This window comes from Mauremys reevesii, linkage group 4 (assembly GCF_016161935.1).
Source record: "Mauremys reevesii isolate NIE-2019 linkage group 4, ASM1616193v1, whole genome shotgun sequence".
Classification (NCBI taxonomy): domain Eukaryota; kingdom Metazoa; phylum Chordata; order Testudines; family Geoemydidae; genus Mauremys; species Mauremys reevesii.
The window spans coordinates 13,258,416-13,278,395 of NC_052626.1; the positions used below are offsets into that span (position 1 = coordinate 13,258,416).

General features: G+C 40.9%; 2 protein-coding genes across 11 annotated transcripts in view; one reads left to right on the forward strand and one right to left on the reverse strand.

The window, feature by feature from the left end:
- The first annotated feature begins 12 nt into the window (after positions 1 to 12).
- Positions 13 to 19,057, forward strand: PCNX4 (pecanex 4). 10 transcript variants are annotated; one of them, XM_039539065.1, is made up of 13 exons: positions 263 to 519; positions 1,352 to 1,470; positions 5,468 to 6,194; positions 6,894 to 7,073; positions 7,162 to 7,670; positions 8,535 to 8,635; positions 8,784 to 8,906; positions 9,161 to 9,524; positions 13,340 to 13,443; positions 14,042 to 15,093; positions 15,395 to 15,581; positions 16,126 to 16,393; positions 18,121 to 19,057. In XM_039539065.1, the coding sequence occupies exons 3-12, from the start codon at positions 5,506 to 5,508 to the stop codon at positions 16,375 to 16,377; spliced, it is 3,561 nt and encodes a 1,186-aa protein (XP_039394999.1). In that variant the 5' UTR covers positions 263 to 519; positions 1,352 to 1,470; positions 5,468 to 5,505; the 3' UTR covers positions 16,378 to 16,393; positions 18,121 to 19,057. The 10 variants fall into 10 exon arrangements, with proteins under 10 accessions (XP_039394995.1, XP_039394999.1, XP_039395001.1 ...); XM_039539067.1 differs by having other exon boundaries at positions 18,554 to 19,057; XM_039539064.1 differs by having other exon boundaries at positions 16,126 to 16,388.
- The window catches only part of DHRS7 (dehydrogenase/reductase 7), a 33,104-nt gene continuing 30,945 nt past the window's right edge, over positions 17,822 to 19,980 (reverse strand). Inside the window, exons 6-7 of the mRNA XM_039539071.1 lie at positions 18,694 to 18,909; positions 17,822 to 18,057 (exon numbers count right to left, since the gene is read on the reverse strand). Of these exons, the coding sequence (XP_039395005.1) occupies positions 18,019 to 18,057; positions 18,694 to 18,909 (255 nt within the window). The 3' untranslated portion in view covers positions 17,822 to 18,018. The remainder of the gene's footprint in view (positions 18,058 to 18,693; positions 18,910 to 19,980) is intronic.

Sequence of the window (19,980 nt, forward strand, 5' to 3'; positions counted from 1 at the left end):
GGTTGTACCGACCCTACGGCCACAGCCTGGGACTAACCCCCCGGCCACGCCGCCGCCAAGGTGTGGCGCGTGCAGCAGGCGGCCCTGGGCCGTTCCCCGTGGCGGCGCGGCAGGCAGGGCCGGGTCCCCGGACGCAGGGCTGCGTCAGGCGGGAAAATGGCGGCGGCTGTGAGTGGTGGCGGTGGCGACAGCGGGGGGGACGCAGCTCCCTCCGTCAGCGCGCGGGGCCGGATGCCCGGGAGACCCGGAGCCGGAGCCAGCGCCGCCGCAGAGAGAGCGAGAGCGGCCCCTGCCGCCGCCGCCGCGTCTGAGCCCCGCGCCCCCGCCGCGCCGCAGCGGCCTACGCGGAGTGGGAGGATCCGCCGCCAGGCGGTGCCCGCCTCAGTTCGGTTCCTGTGGAAACCCACGGGGGCGGGGCGGAGCGGGGGGATTTGGGCCTGGGAGCCGCTGCTGGGGCTCCGCCGCCGCTGTGCCTGGGGCTCGCCCCGCCCGACGCCGGGCAGCCCGCGCTGCCCCCAGGTACGCGGCTTCCCAAGAGGCGCTTGCCGGGCTGTGCTGCCCTCCGGTCTGAAGTCCCGCGCGCGGCAGCCTGGCGCGCTCCCCACGCCGAGCTGGGGTGGCCGGCCTCGGGCTCCACTGGGGCCAAGCCCCAGGGCTGATTCCAGAGCCTGAAAGTGCCAGGGTTTGTGGGGAGGTTGTAGGGGCTGTGTCCCCGGCCGGGTGGCCACTGTCGACATTGGCAGGGCACGCAGCCCTGGCTGAGGAGCCTGTTGTGCTAGGCGCTGTACAAACACAGAACAAAGAGACAGTGCCTTCCCCAAAGGATATTTGGGATGCTGCTGTGGGAGCTGAGGGTGGGGTGTGAACAGGGCCGACTCCAGGGACCAGAGCAGGAAGCAGGTGCTTGGAGCGGTCAACGGAGAGGGGTGGCCCATCCGGCTCTTCAGCAGCAATTCGGTGGCGGGTCCCTCAGTCCCTCTGGGAGGGAAGGACCTGCCGCCGAAGAACGGAGTGGCGAGGTAGAGCTGCTGCTGAAGTGCTGCCTATCTCGGCTTTTTTTTTTTTTTTCCCCTGCTGCTTGGGACGGCAAAAATGTTGGCACCGGCCCTGGGAGTGAATGCTGGCCCTAGGACTAAGACTTTGATGTACCCCGGGCCTTGCATTTCAGCTAAAACAAACTTGACCTTATCTTTCTTAGTTTTTAGTACAAAGTCTGTGCAATTTGTAGGTGACCCTTGATCTGACAAGAGGTTTGTGTGTGTGCAGATATGGAGCTGTAGTGTTAGATAAGTCTTCCAAAATTGTCATGATCAGTTGCTAATCCAAGTACAAAATCTACTTCTGATTTTAGGGTTTTCTATTGCCACCCCCTCATCATGATAGCTGAGCACCATCTATGAACATTTCATAGCAGTAATTAAGTCCTTGGTGGACTTCATGAAGTCTCTCAGGATTAAAACTCTGCTTGGGGTAAGGGTGTGCTTATTTTTGTATTTATTTTATTTGTTTGTTTATGGTTGGTTGATCTTACTGACTGATAGTTTCATGTGATGAGAGGTGTTGAGTATTGTGGCCTGGCTTGTACTAAGCAGATAACTTTTAAATAACCCCAAAGCCTTATATGACATAATTTAAAAAATGAAAATTATACAAATATAATCCTACGTTTTGCTGTGAAATATTATAAGTAGGCATTCATCCACCTTAGCCTTTCAGCCTCTCCAAGAAATTTAAAACTGCACTTAACGATCTAAGCCCTGTAGAAGAAGGATGGTCTCATACATAAGGGCACTAGCTTGGGACTTGGGAGATTAGGGTTCATGTCCTGACTCCACCAATAACTTCCTATGTGACTTTGGTCAAGTCTCTTTGTACCTCTGTTCTCCATCTGTAAAATAAGGATAACACATCTCTACCTCAGGGGGATATTGTGAGGCTAAACACATTAAAAGATTTAATGTTTTTCAGATACTATTGGGTAATGGGGATGATATAAGCAACTGAGAAATATAGGTGTAGAACTACGCTGGTTATGTCCGATTGTTGTTGTTTGTATTGTAGTAGTACCTAGGAGCCCATTGTGCCTAGTGCAAACAGAACAAAAAGCTGCAACCCCCCCAAGATCTTGCAATCAAAGTATAAGACAAGGGACAACAGATGGATATAGGTCTGGGGAGTACAAGGAAACAGTGAGACAATATTGATCAGTATGATAGGCTGGTATTAGCACTTCAGTGGCCCACCTATTGTCAGTGTTTTTGTAGGCATCCCAGCAAAGGACACTAATGAGGTAGCTTTGCAGATATTTTGTGGGATGCTTCTCCCAGATGAGGGACAGCATGGGAGAAAACACAAAGGTGCTTGTTTGACAATTTAACAAATGACATCATGGGCTGATCAGAGGTGGGAGTTGATGCTTCAGTAATGAAAGAGAGAAAATAGGTAGGTTGGAGTTAGGCCATGAAGGGCTTTGAAAGTGAAGAAAGGTAGCTTATGTTTGATGTGACTATTGTCACCCAGGCCAGCAGGGTAACCAGGCAATGTGGTCAGCCTAGAACTGTCCACATACTTTAGAAATGCAAACTAAGGGTAGATCCTGCAAACAGTTACTTTTGCTGGGACTCGTGCAGAGGTAACTATACGTACGTAAGCTCCTGTTTGAAGATCTGGCACCAACATATTTATCAATTCAGAGGTCAGATGGAGATATTTAAAATTACATGGTTTCCCATATTTGTTGGGCTTAAGTCTCTGATTTCTCTTACAAATTTGTTTATTGCTTTTTTTATAGTGCCTTACAATGTTTCTGTTTTGCATTGCACTGGGGTAGGAGGACTGTGTTGTTTATACACATAGATTTTAAATTTTATGCAAGTATGTCTATTATTTATGCAGAACTTGTAGTGGAAATATGTTTATTTAACAAAACATTGTTAAATATGTTTTGTTGGTTAATATTTTGTTTATGGTTTAGCAAATATATACTTAGAAACAAGAACTCAGACTAAACTTGAAACAAATAATAACACTGTGGGAAAACCTAAAATCACAGCTGCCAGGGAAATTTTATTTAAAAAAAAAAAGTAAAACTTTACCTTTGGTTTATGTTTCCTTTAAAACTGAATTTCTCTCCTTTACATGCCCCCACAATTTTTCACATATAACCTGGCACTGTTGCACACACAGCACTTTAAAACATGCTATTTAATTTTATTTATGAAAGTTCCAGTGACTTCTGAGCAAGCTTAGAATGTCCTTTTTTTTTTTAAATGTCCCTTTTGAACATTTTTACTAGGGTGTGTCCATATTGCATTTATAAACTGTAGAACTGTTTGTAATGAATGCCCTATCCAGTATCTGTATGATTGGCAGGATTTCCACATTACATTTTAGTTGCTTTCAGACATGATTGCTGTTTTCACCTCAGTTGCAAGGAGAATGCAAATAATACCACAACATGCAAAGTTACAACAGAAGAAAGAAATGTACAGTACTATGTAGACAGTACTCTGTGTTATAAGGGCAGCAGATCAACAGTACTTCATGGTTCTACATTTTATTACTGAGTATTATGTATTGATTTAGCCTAATATCTTTTAGAGAAAATGCCAATTATTGACCAGTAACACTAATTTAGAGTATCTTGGTGCCTCTCATTTCCATTATTTCTGATGGAATGTTGTGATGCTCAGTGTATGCTTGCAGACCATGTGACTGTTTCCTTGGTGAATGTAAACTGTACATTGTGCACTAAAGCACTTACAAGTATTAAATATAGTAGTGAGAGGATACATGTCAGTGGCACTAGCACATTTGTTTCTCACTACACCTGTAGTGCTGTTAAAAATGGGGTGCAGTTTACTTGTCAGTTAGAAGACAGCTAGTATAAAACACTTTCTGCATTAAATCTTCTAACTATACCCGCAGGTACCTCACTTAAAACAAAAATAGTGAGTTGTTACACAGTAGTTTTTTCTGAGTCCTGTTCTCTATCCAGGGCCTCAGACTGAGTACTCCTGTCTGTTGCCTCTAGATCCTTGCTTCTGTGATGAGTAAGAGAGCAAAACATACATTTATATCATTACATTTGTAGAGTAAAAAGATAACTCCTTTTAAAAGTTTCCTTACCCTTGAGTAATAATTCCTTTTGGATGTCTACCTACATTCACAGTTGGCCCAGAAAAAATCCAAATGGAAGCAACAACCCTGTAAATGGTTTGCTGGCCTTGCTGATTCATATAATTAATAAGCATATTCTGAATACATGTTGTGCCTGTTACAATTAGATCTTCAATTTTTTTCTCCCTTATTGCAGATGGGGAATTGGGTATGTCAGCCAATAGCATTCATTGTCTACTTATTACATTTTCAAACAAGCACCTTGTGCGTTCTCCTATGCTGTCCCTCTGTTGTGTGGAGTGCCCCATAAAGATCTACAAAGCTACCACACTGTACTACTTAAAACTCTTGCTGTCAATTTTTTTGTAGGGATGACAAACAATTAGGCTAGTGGTCTGCTGAGGCCACTGCCCGTCGTGCTGACCAATATTGTCGCATTTGTTTACATGTACTTCCCCATCTGTCTCTTATCTTATACTTTGATTGTAAGCCTCTCAGCCCGCTGCTGGTCTGGGGTCCCGACTGCCGGCCCCTTGCCAGCCGGGGTCCTGGTCACCAGCCCTGCTCAGCCCGCTGCTGGCCTGGATGGACGGAACCCAGGCTGAGCAGGGCCGGCAGCTGGGACCCTGGCTGGCAGGGGCTGGCAGACGGAACCCCAGACTGGCAGCAGGCTGAGCAGCTCAGCCCGCTGCCAGTCTGGGGTTTCATCTGCCACCTGCACTGCCAGTCTGGCATGCAAAACCTTTTACTGGCATGCAAAACCTTAAATTAATGAAGACTTGGCACACCACTTCCCAAAGGTTGCTGACCCCTGATCTAGACAGCCCTAATTTTACAAGGAACTTAGTGTGGAACTCCTGTACGCACGTGGGTCCTCACTGAAATCGATGGGTTTCTTCCTGGACATGGGTGGCCTCCCATTTGGAAGTCCTTGGGGGATCGAGGCTTAAATCATAAGTTGGAATGGGGCTAGATGTAAATTTCAATTCTAGACAAGTGCTCTGTCGTGAAGGTAAACAATTCATTTTATTAATTCCAAAGAGTAGAGGCCATGTTAAATTAGTCCTGTAATTCTTCACATAAATTCTGCAATGGTCAGTATATTCTGTATTTTAAAATATGTTGTAAATTTTTTCCCTATTTTAAGAGTTTACTTATAGTCCTTAAAGTTCAGTGTATTCTGCAAATAGGATAGATGATGTCTCCTGAAATTAACAACATTAGAATTCCATATAATTTTACAAATGAAAACAGGACAAAACAATTATCTTTATTGCCTATTTGTGAAGTTTTGAATGTGTCATTTAGTAACACTACTTATTTTTCTTTATCTGCTGTTGTGCTACAGGAAAGATGGGACTCATCCAAGATTCCTGAGTAATAAGAATGGGTCCAGATGTACCTCTCCTGAATGATTACAAACAGGAGTTCTTCTTGAAGCGCTTTCCACAGACTGTTTTGGGTGGTCCCCGATTTAAATTAGGCTACTGTGCGCCTCCTTACATATATGTGAATCAGATCATTCTTTTCCTGACACCATGGGTTTTGGGAGGAGTAGGAACACTTTTGTATCAGTTAGACATTATGAAAGACTATTACACTGCTGCACTTTCAGGAGGACTGATGCTTGTTACAGCACTTATTCTCCAGATGACAAATCTGTATGCAAGACAGAAAACAGTGACAGTAGAAAGAATGCAAATTCAGAATACCCTAAGGGATGAAGATGAGTATGAATTTTCCAGCTGTGTGGGTTCAGAGACAGTTAAATTTATTATTCCAGGCAAGAAATATATAGTCAACGCTGTTTTTCATTCCTTTCTTGCTGGGGTAATGTGTGGGTTGGGAACTTGGTATTTGCTGCCAAACAGAATAACCTTGCTGTATAGTAACATTGGAGGAACTGTTGTGATCTTTGTGTTTGGATGGGTAACTATTTGTATAGGAGAATATTCTTTAATCATAAACACAGCTACAGAGACAGCTACTTTTCAGGCACTGGATACTTATGAAATTACTGCTCTGATGAGACCGTTCTATATTTTTGTCTTTATTGCAGTGGATCTTGCACACAGGTAAACTTCTATCATGTTTATATAACTTTAATGTTGGCTTATATCTGCAGTTTGTTGGTAAATGCTGTGAAATAACTCTCTTGAAAGATTTGTATTAGAGATGTAAGTCAATTGTATAATTTTCTAGGCTGCTTCTGGATTTTTCCAATAGAACTTAATGCTTTTTATTTTGCTTTTGTAGAAAATTAAGAACTTAATAGCTTTCAAGAAAAGTTAGGCGGGAGACTGAGAGGTTATAAGGTTAGCATAGTTAAAATGGTCACCCTCAGTCTTAAATTCAGTACTATTGGAAGTAACTGTTTGCCTCACTGTCCTTTTAAGGATCAGTTATCAAGCAATATATTTTTACAGCTTTTAAAGATCTTAAAATATTTATACCAAATATAGTACTTTTAAATTAGAGATAGGCCTGATTTGGAATTATAGATTCAAACACTGAACTTCAGAAAAATTTAGATCTGGATTTGAACTTTGGGCTTCTAGTTGTTGTCAGTCTGATAACGTCCAGGCATTAATTTAAGTATATTTATTTTTGTGGGTTGTGTTGTTTTTTTTCGAAGTCTGACTATATTCTGACATTTGAATATGGGATACATAACTTTTATACTTCTGAATTTATCATGTGTTAAACTTGAAGTGCATCTATACATACAGTATCTTCCTTTCATAGGAGTCAAATACATTTCCTTTTTCATCCAGGTTTACTGTTAACATACCAGTTTTAGAACAGACAAACCAGATTTTGCACATCATATTTCTATTTTTGCCATTTTTATGGGCATTGGGGATTCTTCCCCCACTTGATGCACTTTTTCTGTGGGGAATGGAACAAGTGTTGGAGTTTGGCCTAGGAGGTTCACCCATGTCAAGTAATACAAGGTAAATTTTATTGACATAATGATCAAATATAACATTGTAGTTTATAACCTATTTTCTTTTCAATCAAATCTCTTATTTCCCTTTTCAGGTTGTTAGTAATGTTTCTCATTTCTGCTGGAACAGCTATAGCGTCATATTTCATTCCCAGCACTGTTGGTGTGGTTCTCTTCATGACTGGATTTGGGTTCATACTCAGTCTTAACCTAAGTGAGATTGGTCTAGCCTTCAAGCACACCATGATCAGCCATTTAGCTTCCAACAAGTCTAAGTCCAGTGGCCCTAGGATACACTCTGTGTGGAGGGAATTCTTCTTCTATTTGACTGTCTTGACATTGGCTCTCATAGAAGCCAGCTTGCTGCATCACTTTGCTGGTTTTTCAGCATTCTCCAAAGCCAGTCCCCAGGCTATAGTGAGTTACATTCTGATCATATTACTTATAGTTATGTGGATTCTTAGAGAGATTCAGAGAGTGTACTTGTTTGGAATCTTCCGAAACCCTTTTTATCCAAAGGATGTCAGGACTGTGACCGTGTTCATGGAGACTCAAAGAAGGCTTATGAAAGTTGGTGTTGTCAGAAGGATTTTACTAACACTAGGTAGGAATACCTTCTATATACTATATATAAGATGATTAAAACATGGCAATAACGTTTCTCTATGTGAGTTAAAATGTATGTGCTAAGAAGATTTAAATGGCTTTAAGTTTTACCTGAAGTTTTACTTGTAGCCTTGTATGCACAATTAATGGGTTCAGATTTTCAGAAGTGACTAGTGATCTAGAGTCCATGAATTTTAGGGTGCTCAATTTGAGGGACTGACTTTCAGAGTGTGAGTGCTCCATGCTCTCTGAAAACCAGCCCCCTTTAAGGAATGTAGGTTTGTAACCCAGAAATCACTGGTCACTTTTGAAAATCTTTGCTGTAAGTTTGATAAAATAGTTCTAAAAGAAAACTGTTTTGACCCTGGAAGTCAGTCAAAATATTTGTTTCTTGCAACTTCCTAATTAAAGGTCTAATCCTACTTCCATTGAAGTCAATAGCACATTTTCCACTTTCTTCTATGGAACCAAAATTTGGCCCAGATTGAGTTTGTGTTGATCTACCAGTTTTGGGACATAATTCTGCAGTGCTTATTCACATGTTTCACTCATTTGAGTATTTCCATTAACTTCGGAGAGACTAATCACAAGTTAAGCATGGGCTTAAGTGCTTGCAGGAAGGCAAAAAGGTTTTGCTTTGTGTTAAAATGCCACCTAATTTTAACTTCTTATTTTTGAAGGGGAGAGGGAAGTTCACAAAAAAAAATTACTGGTTTAGTGGTGGCAATTCCCATTCACAGACTAAGATTTCCATTCTGCAATGAGCTCACTGCAGGATCTGGAGCCAATTTATGGACTTTGGTGGAAATTGCAAAGAAAAAACATTGATGTTTCTCTTGTGTTTTCTTTTTTTTATTTGCAGTGTCTCCATTTGCTATGATAGCATTTCTTTCATTAGACAGTTCCCTACAAAGTCTCCATTCTGTATCTATTTGCATTGGATTCACAAGAACCTTTAGAATGGTAATTTTAATTTCTTTCTAATTTGTTACCTTGTAGAATAATTTTTTTCCTAAAAGAAATAAGAAATGACTTGGAAGAAATACTCCAGGTCAAGAAGAGGGAGAAAGGGCAGATGCTTGGTACAACAAATAATCAGTCTCTGTTTTAGGTTTGGCAAAATACAGAGAATGCCCTGTTGGAGATGGTGATTGTATCGATAGTGCAGATGTTGCTATTTAATACCGATGTGTGGTGGAACAGAAGCCTTGATACAGGAATCAGACTCTTACTGGTAAACCTAATTTTAATTTTGATTAAGCAGCTAGCTTTTGCATCCTGTTCTTTTCTTGCCCACTTCTTCCAAAATTAGGGCTCAGGGCTTATGGATATGGAGACTGAAACTCTGTAGACATGGATTCTCTCTTGGTTTAATAATTAATGCTAAGTGTACTAAATAAAACTATGTGAACCTGAAAGAGCTCTAGCAATGCTGAATGTGACCAGATACCTAAGAAAAATATTTGATTATTGTATGTATCTCAACAGGCTGGTGTCATTCGGGATCGATTACTTCAGTTGATCTCAAAACTGCATTTTGCTGCAGCTGTTCTCTTGACATCATGGACAGAGAAAAAACAACGTCGGAAATCTACTGCCACCTTAATAACACTCAACATTGTTTTCTTCCCAATTGTATTGGCCTTCATCGCTGTCTCTGCACTACTTTCTTCCCCCATGCTGCCGCTCTTCACTCTACCAATATTTTTGATTGGGTTTCCTAGACCTATCCGAAGCTGGCCTGGACCTGTGGGTGCAACAGCATGTGTTTGTTCAGATACCATGTACTACCAGCAAGTGGTTCCGAGTCTGGCCGCTGCACTGCAGTCTGCACTAGCATCTGGTAGTCTCGGTAGGTAAACTGTAGCTGTATAAAATAATTTGCAGATAATATAGTTAAATGCTTTAATCTGTGTAGCCTCTATTGGAGAACATTGTGATTTGCAACCGCTACGTTAAAGAAATGCGCTCACTACCTAGATTAAAACTTAAACAGTGCAGGGTTCCAGGGCTTATTCAGCTAAGAAAAAAATAGGCGGTTTCTCACCTTGCTGCATTCTCTTAATAGAGAATGCTATGATTTAATACAGCGACACAGTGGTGGCAAAACTATGTTGCACTTGGCATTCCTTATTTTGAACAAGAGAGGATGTCTTTCTAAAAGATCTACCTAGGCTTAACTAAAATCTATGGGCTTAATACATGAACCACTTGGTAAAATTCTGTGGTCTGTGTTATGTAGGAGATGAGGCTAGAGGATTATAACAGTCCCTTCTGGCCTTACAATTTTACAAAAAGTGGTGGCATGTATTTATTTATTTTTTAATGATACTAAAAGAAAACAAAAACCAAGATTTTTTTTCTCTGCCAAAGAAAACATAATTGCTGAAATTACAAGAAATTATTTTGAGAAACACTTGGCACACGTAACCAGAATAATCAGGAGCATGTTGCCCCACTGATAAGTTATGAGTATTTACTTTTGCTATCTTACACTGGTGGCTAGTAAGGGAGGCATCTTAGCATTCAAAGGTAATTGAATCTAACTTCATTCACTCTTTTTCGGAGGAAGAGATAAATGCAGAAACTTTTGTCAACAGCCCTATGCGATGGTTTTGGTACGAGGGCTGAAGAGACTTGAAGTAATTGTTGGAAGCTTCCCCACAGAAGGAGAATCCCCACTCCCAATTCACTCTGCCAGTAAATAAGAGAACATCTTCCTTATTGCTGCTATGAAAGTGCAGTGTTGTGGCACTCATGCCTCAGATTCAATATTTTTTTAAAAATAGAAAAAATTACGTGCTTTTTAAAGGGATAATCTTTGAATGGATATTTCTAAGCAAGAGATCATGTTAGGATCTCAGATCATTTAAAAATGAAGCGACAATGCTCTGTGCCACTATTTTAATTTAAAAATAAAAACCTAAACTACAGAGAGGATTTTTAGTAGCTTTGACAGCCCAAATTTTAAAATAATCTTTGCAAAAATGGTAGCAAGAAAGAGCACTTTATTCCACTGTGCTAATATAAGGTTATTTTTAATTTTAACTATAACCTAATGGCTGGTTTTACTGATTTGTATTTTACAACATTCTGAAACTAAAATTCACTGTACGAGTCAAAGATGATTTGAACGCGAGTGAGGATGCAAATGAGCAATGTGCTGGCAGCAAACATGCATTGTCCTGTTTTGGAATATCACAGATGTGCTGGAGAAGTGACAGCTGACTAATCTAAGGCCTGAATTAAGGAAATCAGTTAGATAGCAAGTTTACCATCACCCTTTTACATCGAAACAGAGAGTAGAGGAAAGCAATGTGATGTTTCTGTGGGAGGGAGAGCAATCTACTGGCTAAAGCAGTGAGCTTGATTTCAGGACTTTTAAGTGCTAGCATTGCCATTAACTTGACATGTGCAAGTCATTTATGCCTTAATTTTCAAATGCCTACTAATTTTGGTTGCCTCAGGTTTTTTTGTGGTACCCAACTTGATATCGAGGGCCTGATTTTTCTTCCTAGTGGGGCTAAGGAACAGCAAATTCCATTGGAGCTGTGGGTGCTTAGTACCTCTGAAAATTAGTCTGTTAGAGTTTCGTGTGGGACATCCAAAAATGGGTACACTCGCAAAATTTAGGCCTTAACATCTGCTTAAGCATCCGTAAAGCAGGCATGATAATACCTCACAGGTGGATTGAGGTTTAATTGATATTTATAAAGCATTTTGAGATCCTTAAATAAAAATGTCATAGAAGCACAGCTTATTATTAATACTATAATAAATCAGTACTTGGGGACTGTGGTGACAGATAAAGGATGACTTAAGCATTCCCAAACTCTTTTATGAATCAGGTAATTTAGTCAAAAATGCAATTGTCTTGCAGAAATTTTTCCCTTCTAACTGAGCAAGTAATGATTAACTATGGAGGTGATATGCTTTTGTAATACGTCTTAATGGTTCTTGGATGCAGGTTTATTAATTTAGAAATTGGGAGCCCATGTATGAAGTCTTATTCAGTTATTGTTCTCTTTTTCACTTTCCACTAACAAAAATATGATGTACTACAGTAATTATAGACTCATAGTGATGAGGGCTAATATAGGGTCTGTTGGCTGGAAGACTGTTCTTTTTTTAACATTTTTAATTGGGTATATTCCGCAGTCATACACGTGTGGAACTCTGGTTGATATCAGTGGGCGTGCTATGCGGGGAACGACTGCCAAAAAGAACTCTCTTAAATGTTTAGTTACTCTGTTGAACAGTGTTCCTTGAATTACACAATTTTGTTTTGTCCTTTTCCCTGCAGCCTGACCCTCTGCTGCTGGGGGAGTCTCTGAATTCCCTTTTGTGTATACATTGATTTTTCACAAAAGAAATCATAGGAGCTTTCTATTGGCTGAGAAATGCTGGATATGACTCCTTCCAGACTCATTGCTTCTGTAAAAAAACATTGTGAATTAATTTAAAAAGTTGCAAGGCATGCCTTCCTCTGTCTTATCTTCAGGATCATCAGCCTTGCTGATACAGGGAGTAAGAGAAGAAACATGATCCTACATTTTAAGAAGTCCCCCCCCCCTTTCCTATATTTCTCTTTCATCCCATTCCCACCTTCCTTTTGGAGTATTTTAAGTATCTTGCACTCCTTTGCTATTTCTCACTTATTTTATCTGTGGCTCCCTCTGTCATCATACCCCACAGTTATGTTCCTTGCTCTGCCTGAGACTCATCTGTGTGATCTTAGACCAAGCCACTTACTTCACTTGCCTGTTGTAAAGAGGTTAACATCTCATAAGGTTGTCATGAAGCTGAATTAATGTTTGGAAAGCACGTTGAGATGCTCTGCTGAACGGTTCTATAGAGGTGCATTGTAGTAGTATTATACAGCTTACGTATATACGTAACCCTGTAGGCAAGAAAATTAACTTGGTTTCCACTAACTTTTCCCAGCTTGCCTCATCATTTCTATTTACACTACCTAAGTGTTTCAGAATGTACTGTAGTCATTGTTCTGGACACAGTATTTGGATCCAGATTTGCACCTTACTTTGGTTTCTATTCTTGACCTGACACAGGGTAGTTTAATATAACCAGCAGTCCATAATCTAACTAAAGTTGTGGATGCTAATGCACAAAGGCTCAATCTATACCGAAGAAAGTATGGCAAAAAGCAGTGCTTGGAAAGCTCTCTGTGTACACAAATTCACCAAATATTTCAAGCTGTTTTACAAGTTCTGGTTGTAACATCCAGGAATAGGTCTCCAGCTCAACCAGTGTAGGCTGCAGTAATTCCTTTATATTGCAAGAGGAAACCACAAGCATTGCAACTGCCCTAGTTCTGCTGGCCATTCTAACCCCATTCCACAAGGAAATGTCTCATGCTGGCAAGTTGCCCCAAAGCTCCAGCTAGTAACAGTTGCAGGTACTATGGGATATGTACATCAAGAAGCCAGGAATTCACTGAAGCAACACTTGTGCTGTGCTTGGCCAACCCAAACTGGTTCTGGCAGGATCAGTGTTGCTGTGTAAATGTGCTGAGCTGTTGCAAAGACATCACAGGCCACAAACTATTTCATATAAGAGTGTCTTTGCAATGGTTTCCTCAATGTACAGAAGAAACCTTAATCAACAGAATCAAACAGTAAAAGTTAACTTTTTCTGCATCTTTTTTAGGTCTCTCTTTACCTGGATCACACTACTTGTGCCGTTTTCAGGACAGACTGATGTGGATATTAGTACTAGAAAAAGGCTTCACATACTGCTGTGTTAATATTAAGGTGAATATTTACTGAAAACTTACCTAGTCATGTTTTGGAGAAACAAATTTGTTTCTGTGGAACTTCCTGTAATAGCACAAGTAACACAAGTTAGGTTACATAAGGTTAACATATTCTGGGTGTGTAGCTAATTTAGTTTTGCAAATGATAGGGTATTTTGTGCTGCACCGTTAAGTTCGTAATAATACATTTGAAATGATCTGAAGCACATAAGTAAGTTATGACAGAAGAAGTGAGGGGGGGACTGCTAGATGGAGTATGGAAGTACTGTATCACTTGTCCTGTGGCTCAAGACATTTTTTAAAAAAACAACTGTATATGGTTGATCTGTAAGGGGAAAAGGTAACATGGCAAATAATATGCAAGGTTCTAAAGAAAGTTCAGATTTATCATGTCTGTATTAACATCTGTAGTCAATCTTAGATCGTACGATGGGTGCTAGAAAAAAAAAATCTTAGCTTCATTGGTGCCAGAAATATTAGAAATGGAAGTGTGTCTTCAATTGCTGGGAATAATTTTTAATACAAGAAAATAGTATTTGTTAGCATTGCTTGTGCTGCCAAAGAGCAAAGATGACTTGTTTCCATTTGTGCTATAGGGGCTAGAATTGCAGGAAACTTCCTGCCACACTGCTGAAGCACACAGAGTGGATGAAGTTTTTGAAATGGCTTTTGAACACCAGGAGCATGCAGAGACTTTCTCTCTCAATCATCATTTTGGAAACATTTTAACCCCTTGTACCGCTCTTCCTGTGAGACTGTATTCTGATGCCAGGAATGTCTTGTCTGGAATCATTGATTCACATGAGAACTTAAAGCAACTGAAAGATGATTTCCTTAAAGTGCTTGTATGGATACTTGTCCAGTATTGCTATAAAAAATCAAAAATGTGTGAGAAGCTGGACAAAACAACCAAGAACAAAGAAGAGTCATTTCCATTAACCCAGCCCAAAGCATTTGACAGTGCAGTAGAAAACCTCAGGCCCATAAAGGATGAAGATAGCTTTAGTGTAGATACAATTGCAGATTGGACTGATGATAGTGATCTTTTTGATCTTGACCCCAGCAGAACAAGAGAAAGAAAAGAAACTGAGCGATTGGAAGCTGCACCGCGAACACTTTTGTCTGTTCCAGGGTCAGTAGAAATGGAGAGCGCAGCTGGTGCTCTGCAAGAGACAGCACCTGAAGATAAACTCTACAAAGCTGTTGTGCTTGGACTCCCTGCTGTAGACAAAGGAAAGAAGCAGGAAGTTGTAAGCTTACCTTTAGTTGAATTTAGCTGCTCTTACTCTGAGTTGCTAAGCATTCCTGAAGAATGGAGAACTGCACCCATACCTACTTCCAAACTCAATGAGATGAGGCAGAGGTTTCCAGAAGACTGGTACCATTTTGTTTTGAGTCAACTGAATTTTTTTCATTTGAAAGAAAAACCTTCCAATTTACTTGAAGACATTACTAAAGACAAAGCTTTGAAAGAGTTGTACGTCCATGGTGTATTGTCTTGTTGTTTTGGTTTGTTTGGACTAGACAATACAGTTCCTGCTCCTAGTCATGTATTTAGAGCGTACACTGGTGGCATTCCCTGGTGTGTTGGTTTGGATTGGCTAACTGGAAAACCAGAGCTGTTCCAACTAGCACTGAAAGCATTCAGGTAAAAAGCCATGTGTATTATAAAACATAGCATAACGCTGTCGGAAGAGAGTATTTGGCTTTCAGAGCTGGCTTTAAACTATATGTAGTGAAGAGAGATTTGCTATCTAAGTGACAGTAAGTCACCATATTCATTGAATATTTTGCATTTTCCATGATCAGTAGTGCCAATGTTTGAGCTAACTGAAACAACTATAACAACCTGTAAGTGGGTTATCATAGCTACATTGCCTTTGATAACTGCTTTGTCCCTCTCTCTGAAGTTTATACTTACTCTAGACATTCTGTTATGCATCTTTCAGATATACGTTTAAGCTCATGGTTGACAAAGCAAGCCTGGGTCCAGTAGAGAACTTCAAAGAGCTGATTAACTATCTGGAAGAATATGAAAGTGACTGGTACATTGGTTTAGTATCAGATATTGAGTGGCAACAAGCAGTTTTACAGGAAAAGCCATATCTTTTTTCTTTGGGACATGATCCTAACATGGTAAGGGGAGAAAAAAAATGCTAGCAAGCAACATTAATGTGTTTTTTCCATTGCTCATTATTTTAATGTGTGTCTTACTTCCAAGACTTTACAGAGAACTTTACATCCAAAGAACAAGTGAATGCTTGATAAAAATTGGCATTAGTACTGCTGGAAATTGCTAGACAGCTGTTCTGCAAATGCAGCAGCATTTGTTAACTATGACATGGGGACAGTCAAGCATCCAGCCATTAAAGATTCAACAGTTCTAGTGAATATATGCAACAGCATAGTCTAGAGGCCTATACGCCGTTCATCTTACACTAAATATTAGGAAGGGACCAATGCATGTGCCACTATTTGGTTCAAGGCACTGCAGTGTTGAGTCTCACTTGTTAAACTGCAGTCTCCACAGTTTCACCTGTTGAAATTATGGAAGAAGCAGTTTTAAAAAGACAGTAACCAGAATGATGCTAACTATTCACTTTATGCTCTGTAACTGAAACATTTATATTTGTCTGAATTCTGTTAGTGTACTGAAAATTAAATGTTTTTTCTTTCAAAGGGAGTTTACACCAGCAGAGTGCTTACCCTTCAGGAATTGTTAGTGCAGGTTGGGAAGCTCAACGACGAAGCTGTCCGAGGTCAATGGGCAAATCTGTCATGGGAGCTGCTGTATGCTACCAATGATGATGAAGAACGCTACAGTATACAAGCTCACCCAGTCCTTCTGAGAAACCTTACTGTGCAAGCAGCAGACCCACCGCTTGGCTACCCTGTTTATTCATCTGCATCTCTCCATGTGCCTTTGTTGTAGGCTGTTGACTTGTAAGGTGGTTTTTTTGTATTTCCTATTTGTAAGTAGGAAACCAAACACTAATGCTGCATTTGTACAACTAGAAATATGAAGATCTCATTGAGTGGCATTGGATGGCAGTTGCCAAACCAAGGAAACCTAATTTGCACAGAAAAGGTGCTAGCTGGAGGCTTAGAATCTGTTTTTTCACTGCTGGAACTACCTAAACCCCTTTCCCTGTGTGGCTGCCACACATGTCTTGATCTCCACTTCAGAGAAGAGAGACTTAGCTCTGGCCACTAACTGTTGTTGGTGCATTTTTTTTTTAAATAGCTTGACAGGTGACTTGCATTCGTAGGCAGGTTACAGCTCATTGTAGTATAGTGAACTGTAGAGTTGGTAAGCAAAGTGTACATAGGAATATTTATATGAAATTTTTATTCTGATCATTTTATATGTTGATGTATTTTGATTTTTTACAACTTGTTATAATGTATAACTTCAAATCATTTTATTTAATGTGTATTACCAGCTGCCTTTTCACAAAGGAAGCCTTGGAGTGTTTCTATAAAAATGCACACTAGCTACTCCAGGCTTTCCCCTCCTCCAGTGTAAACAAACCATTATAGGGGCTGTATGTAGGCAGGGGTGTAGTTCAGGATGCAGGAGGGCTCCCCCTTGCAGTCCCTCCCCTCCCTCTCCCCGCAGCTCCCTCCTAATTCCACCCCCAGCTTTAGCCCTGTGGAGGGCAACAGGGCACTGGACTTCAGCTGGACAATCTAGCTGTGTAAAACTATTACACTTGAACCTGTTTGACTGCCCAAGCCCTTCAGCATGGCAGTCAGACTCCTCCACTTTCCTATGTACTAACAGGAAGGAGATGTTTTAGCAGGAGGTAGAGTCCTTGCTGACTTGGTGTCCAAGACAGCTGAGACATTTAGAACTGACTACCTGAGCAGAACTCTGCTAAAAGGAGAGAGGGCTCAGCTGACAATTATTTCTCCCTTATGTAAAGAGGGGAAGTGCCTTCCCCTAAACAATGCAGGGCTAAGGGGAAAGCCACAAGCCTGCTGCATCCCCTCCCATCCAAACTGATTAGATGTGTGCACAAGTTATCCAGCCCCAGTGCTGCCCGTCTAGAGTAGCCCTCACAAGCAATAAACACACTTTCCCCCTTCGTAGCTTGGTTGATATTGGTCCTGAAGGTCAGCCCATGGTGCAACCAGCTTATGGGGCATGAGGCTTTCAGGCTCCAGGAAGGGAAGAATCTGGGCTGGTTGGTGGTGTCTGTAAGATGTGAGAATGGTGGAAATAGGATCAAGTAGTTTATGCTTTGTAGCTACCCTCCAAATACAGGGTAAACTCATGGCATCAGAAAGATCACAATAGAGTTCCTGTCCTCCTACTATTGTTTTTATAAACCTAAAGAATGAATTTATGGAAGGTCCTGCAACAGTAAAGCAGATATGTTTACAGACATGCTTTTATTCAAGAAATGTTCTTACAGTCACATTAAGTTGCATTTGTCAGGTTACATGATAGCAAAAATGTAAGGAATAATTAAAAATATAAAGGCCTTAACTTGCAAAGATTAATAGAGGACAGAACTCCCCCAGCTACAGCTACTGCTTTGGTTTAGTGGGGTTCTGTGCAGGTTTCTCTTCAAGCTTTCTTCTTTTGAGAGTAGGAGACATCAGCATCCTGTAATAATGAGAACACACCACCTTTTAATTAATGTTTTCCTCCATTTTCTGTTTCATTTAGATTTGGAAATCCTTCACACAAGATGGAGTTAAAAAAAAATCTCATTGTCAGCATCTGATCACATACTGTTGTGGAGCAGGACCCCTTTAAGTGTGCACATGAAACTTTTGCTGCTTGAGTTTAGAGTGCTTAACCTCTTGCTTAATATAGGTTTTTCTACCTAAAATGAGGCTTTTGTCTCAGATACAGCTTAAATATGTGACAAGCAATACTTGCAAGGAAGTGAGAGATCGTCAGCCTGTCTGAATTCCAGATATATTGCTCAAGTCACTTTAAATATTATAGTAGTGACAGAGCATAGTGCAGGCCAGGTCTCTAGCAGCTGCTCAGTATCCAGCTCTGAACCTACATTTGTGCACTGCAGACTAGATACATTTGAGGTGAAATGTTTCATCATAAGTGTACTGACTTCACTGTTCTGCTGCTTGAACAGCAATAACCCACGGGGCTGTATATTCTTGTGTAGTGTCCAAATGTGGTACCAAGCACGGGGGAAGATGAATGGCAGACCCAGAATGCAGCCTACAGAGAGATGAAAGGATATACAGGAACACCCTGTTAGGTATGGCTTACCACTCCACTCTTGAAGTTTTTTATTCTTATTTTGCCCATCTTGTTCATAAGCCACCATGCCCAGGTGGGTGCATATTGCCAAAGGTAGCAGACTGCTAGATATGGGTGATCGCTGATCCAGGCTTCTTTCAGATCATTTACCGTGCTGACCAATGTAAGCCGAACGCAGCGATCAGTTGGCATTTTGTGGGACTGATCACCGGTGTTTTCTAGTGACTAGGAAGAAAAGAGGAATGATGAAATGCTACAGAACTTTTGCCTGGAGAAAAAATACTTCATTTCCCCCATCTTTGGATTTCCTGTGTATCCATCATCAAAGCATTTAGAATATACATAATTTAAAACAAAATGTCTGTCTCAATGATGTTCTGTCGTCTTCCCTCATTTATGCTGCATCCTTAAGGGGGAGTTATACTTTGTTTTGAAATGGATCACAGCTCATTGCATATGTATCCCTAAGAATTAAAAAAAATACAGGTCTCTTGTGACTTCTGGCAAAATAGGCTGGCCAGAGGACTGGTCTCTATTTATTTTATATGAACAGTGTAGGACTTGGGGTAAATGAAGCCTATATAATACACCTGGGCCTAAAGCCCCAGCCAAGCAACTAGATGTGTGTGCGCTAAGGAGAAGTCATTTTCCTCCAAAAGCTACTGCAGCTCTACCCAGGCTACTTCATCCCAACAGCTACCTGGCCCTATGTTGCCCTAATGCATGGCAATGGGCTGGAAGATGTGCATAGCAACCAGTCCTCGAGTCACAGCCCCCCCTCTCAGGCTATACCTGCTACTGTCAGAAAAGGGAACACCTCAGTGAACTGGGCTCCATGCAGAGTATATGCACTTGCTACACAGTCAGACATTTCAGCGTCTCTTCCACACAGCAGAACCACATGGATTCTTCAGAGAGGGGGGCCACTCCAGCCCCCTCATTCTAGAATATTAATCTTGTATTGATTTCTGGGTGGGAACAACTTCATTTAAGAGTCATGAAAAAGTAAAGCATGCTGGTTGGTTTTTTTGTTTGCCAGCTCCTCCCTTTATGATGGTTTTTAAGCTGAGACATTGTGCTAATAAGCCTCCAATCACTGAGAAGAAGCCAGTGCAAGTGTTAGACAACTTGATATAGCAGGGCTGAATAAAACTGGATTCACTGGTATTGAAGTCAGAGGACAGCAGTCCCACTACACTGCGGGCTTGAAGACAAGGATTCTAAATAAACTAGTGTGAATGACACACATTTTAACTCTTAGTTTTGTGAATTGTGGTGATGTGCCAGTGGAGGCTT

Coding starts and splice junctions, on each gene's coding strand:
- PCNX4 (XM_039539061.1), top strand. CDS start 5,506: ATGGGTCCAGATGTACCTCTCCTGAATGATTACAAACAGGAGTTCTTC. Junction 9,525..13,339: donor ACTAGCATCTGGTAGTCTCG/GTAGGTAAACTG, acceptor CATCTTTTTTAG/GTCTCTCTTTACCTGGATCA. Junction 13,444..14,041: donor ACTGCTGTGTTAATATTAAG/GTGAATATTTAC, acceptor TTTGTGCTATAG/GGGCTAGAATTGCAGGAAAC.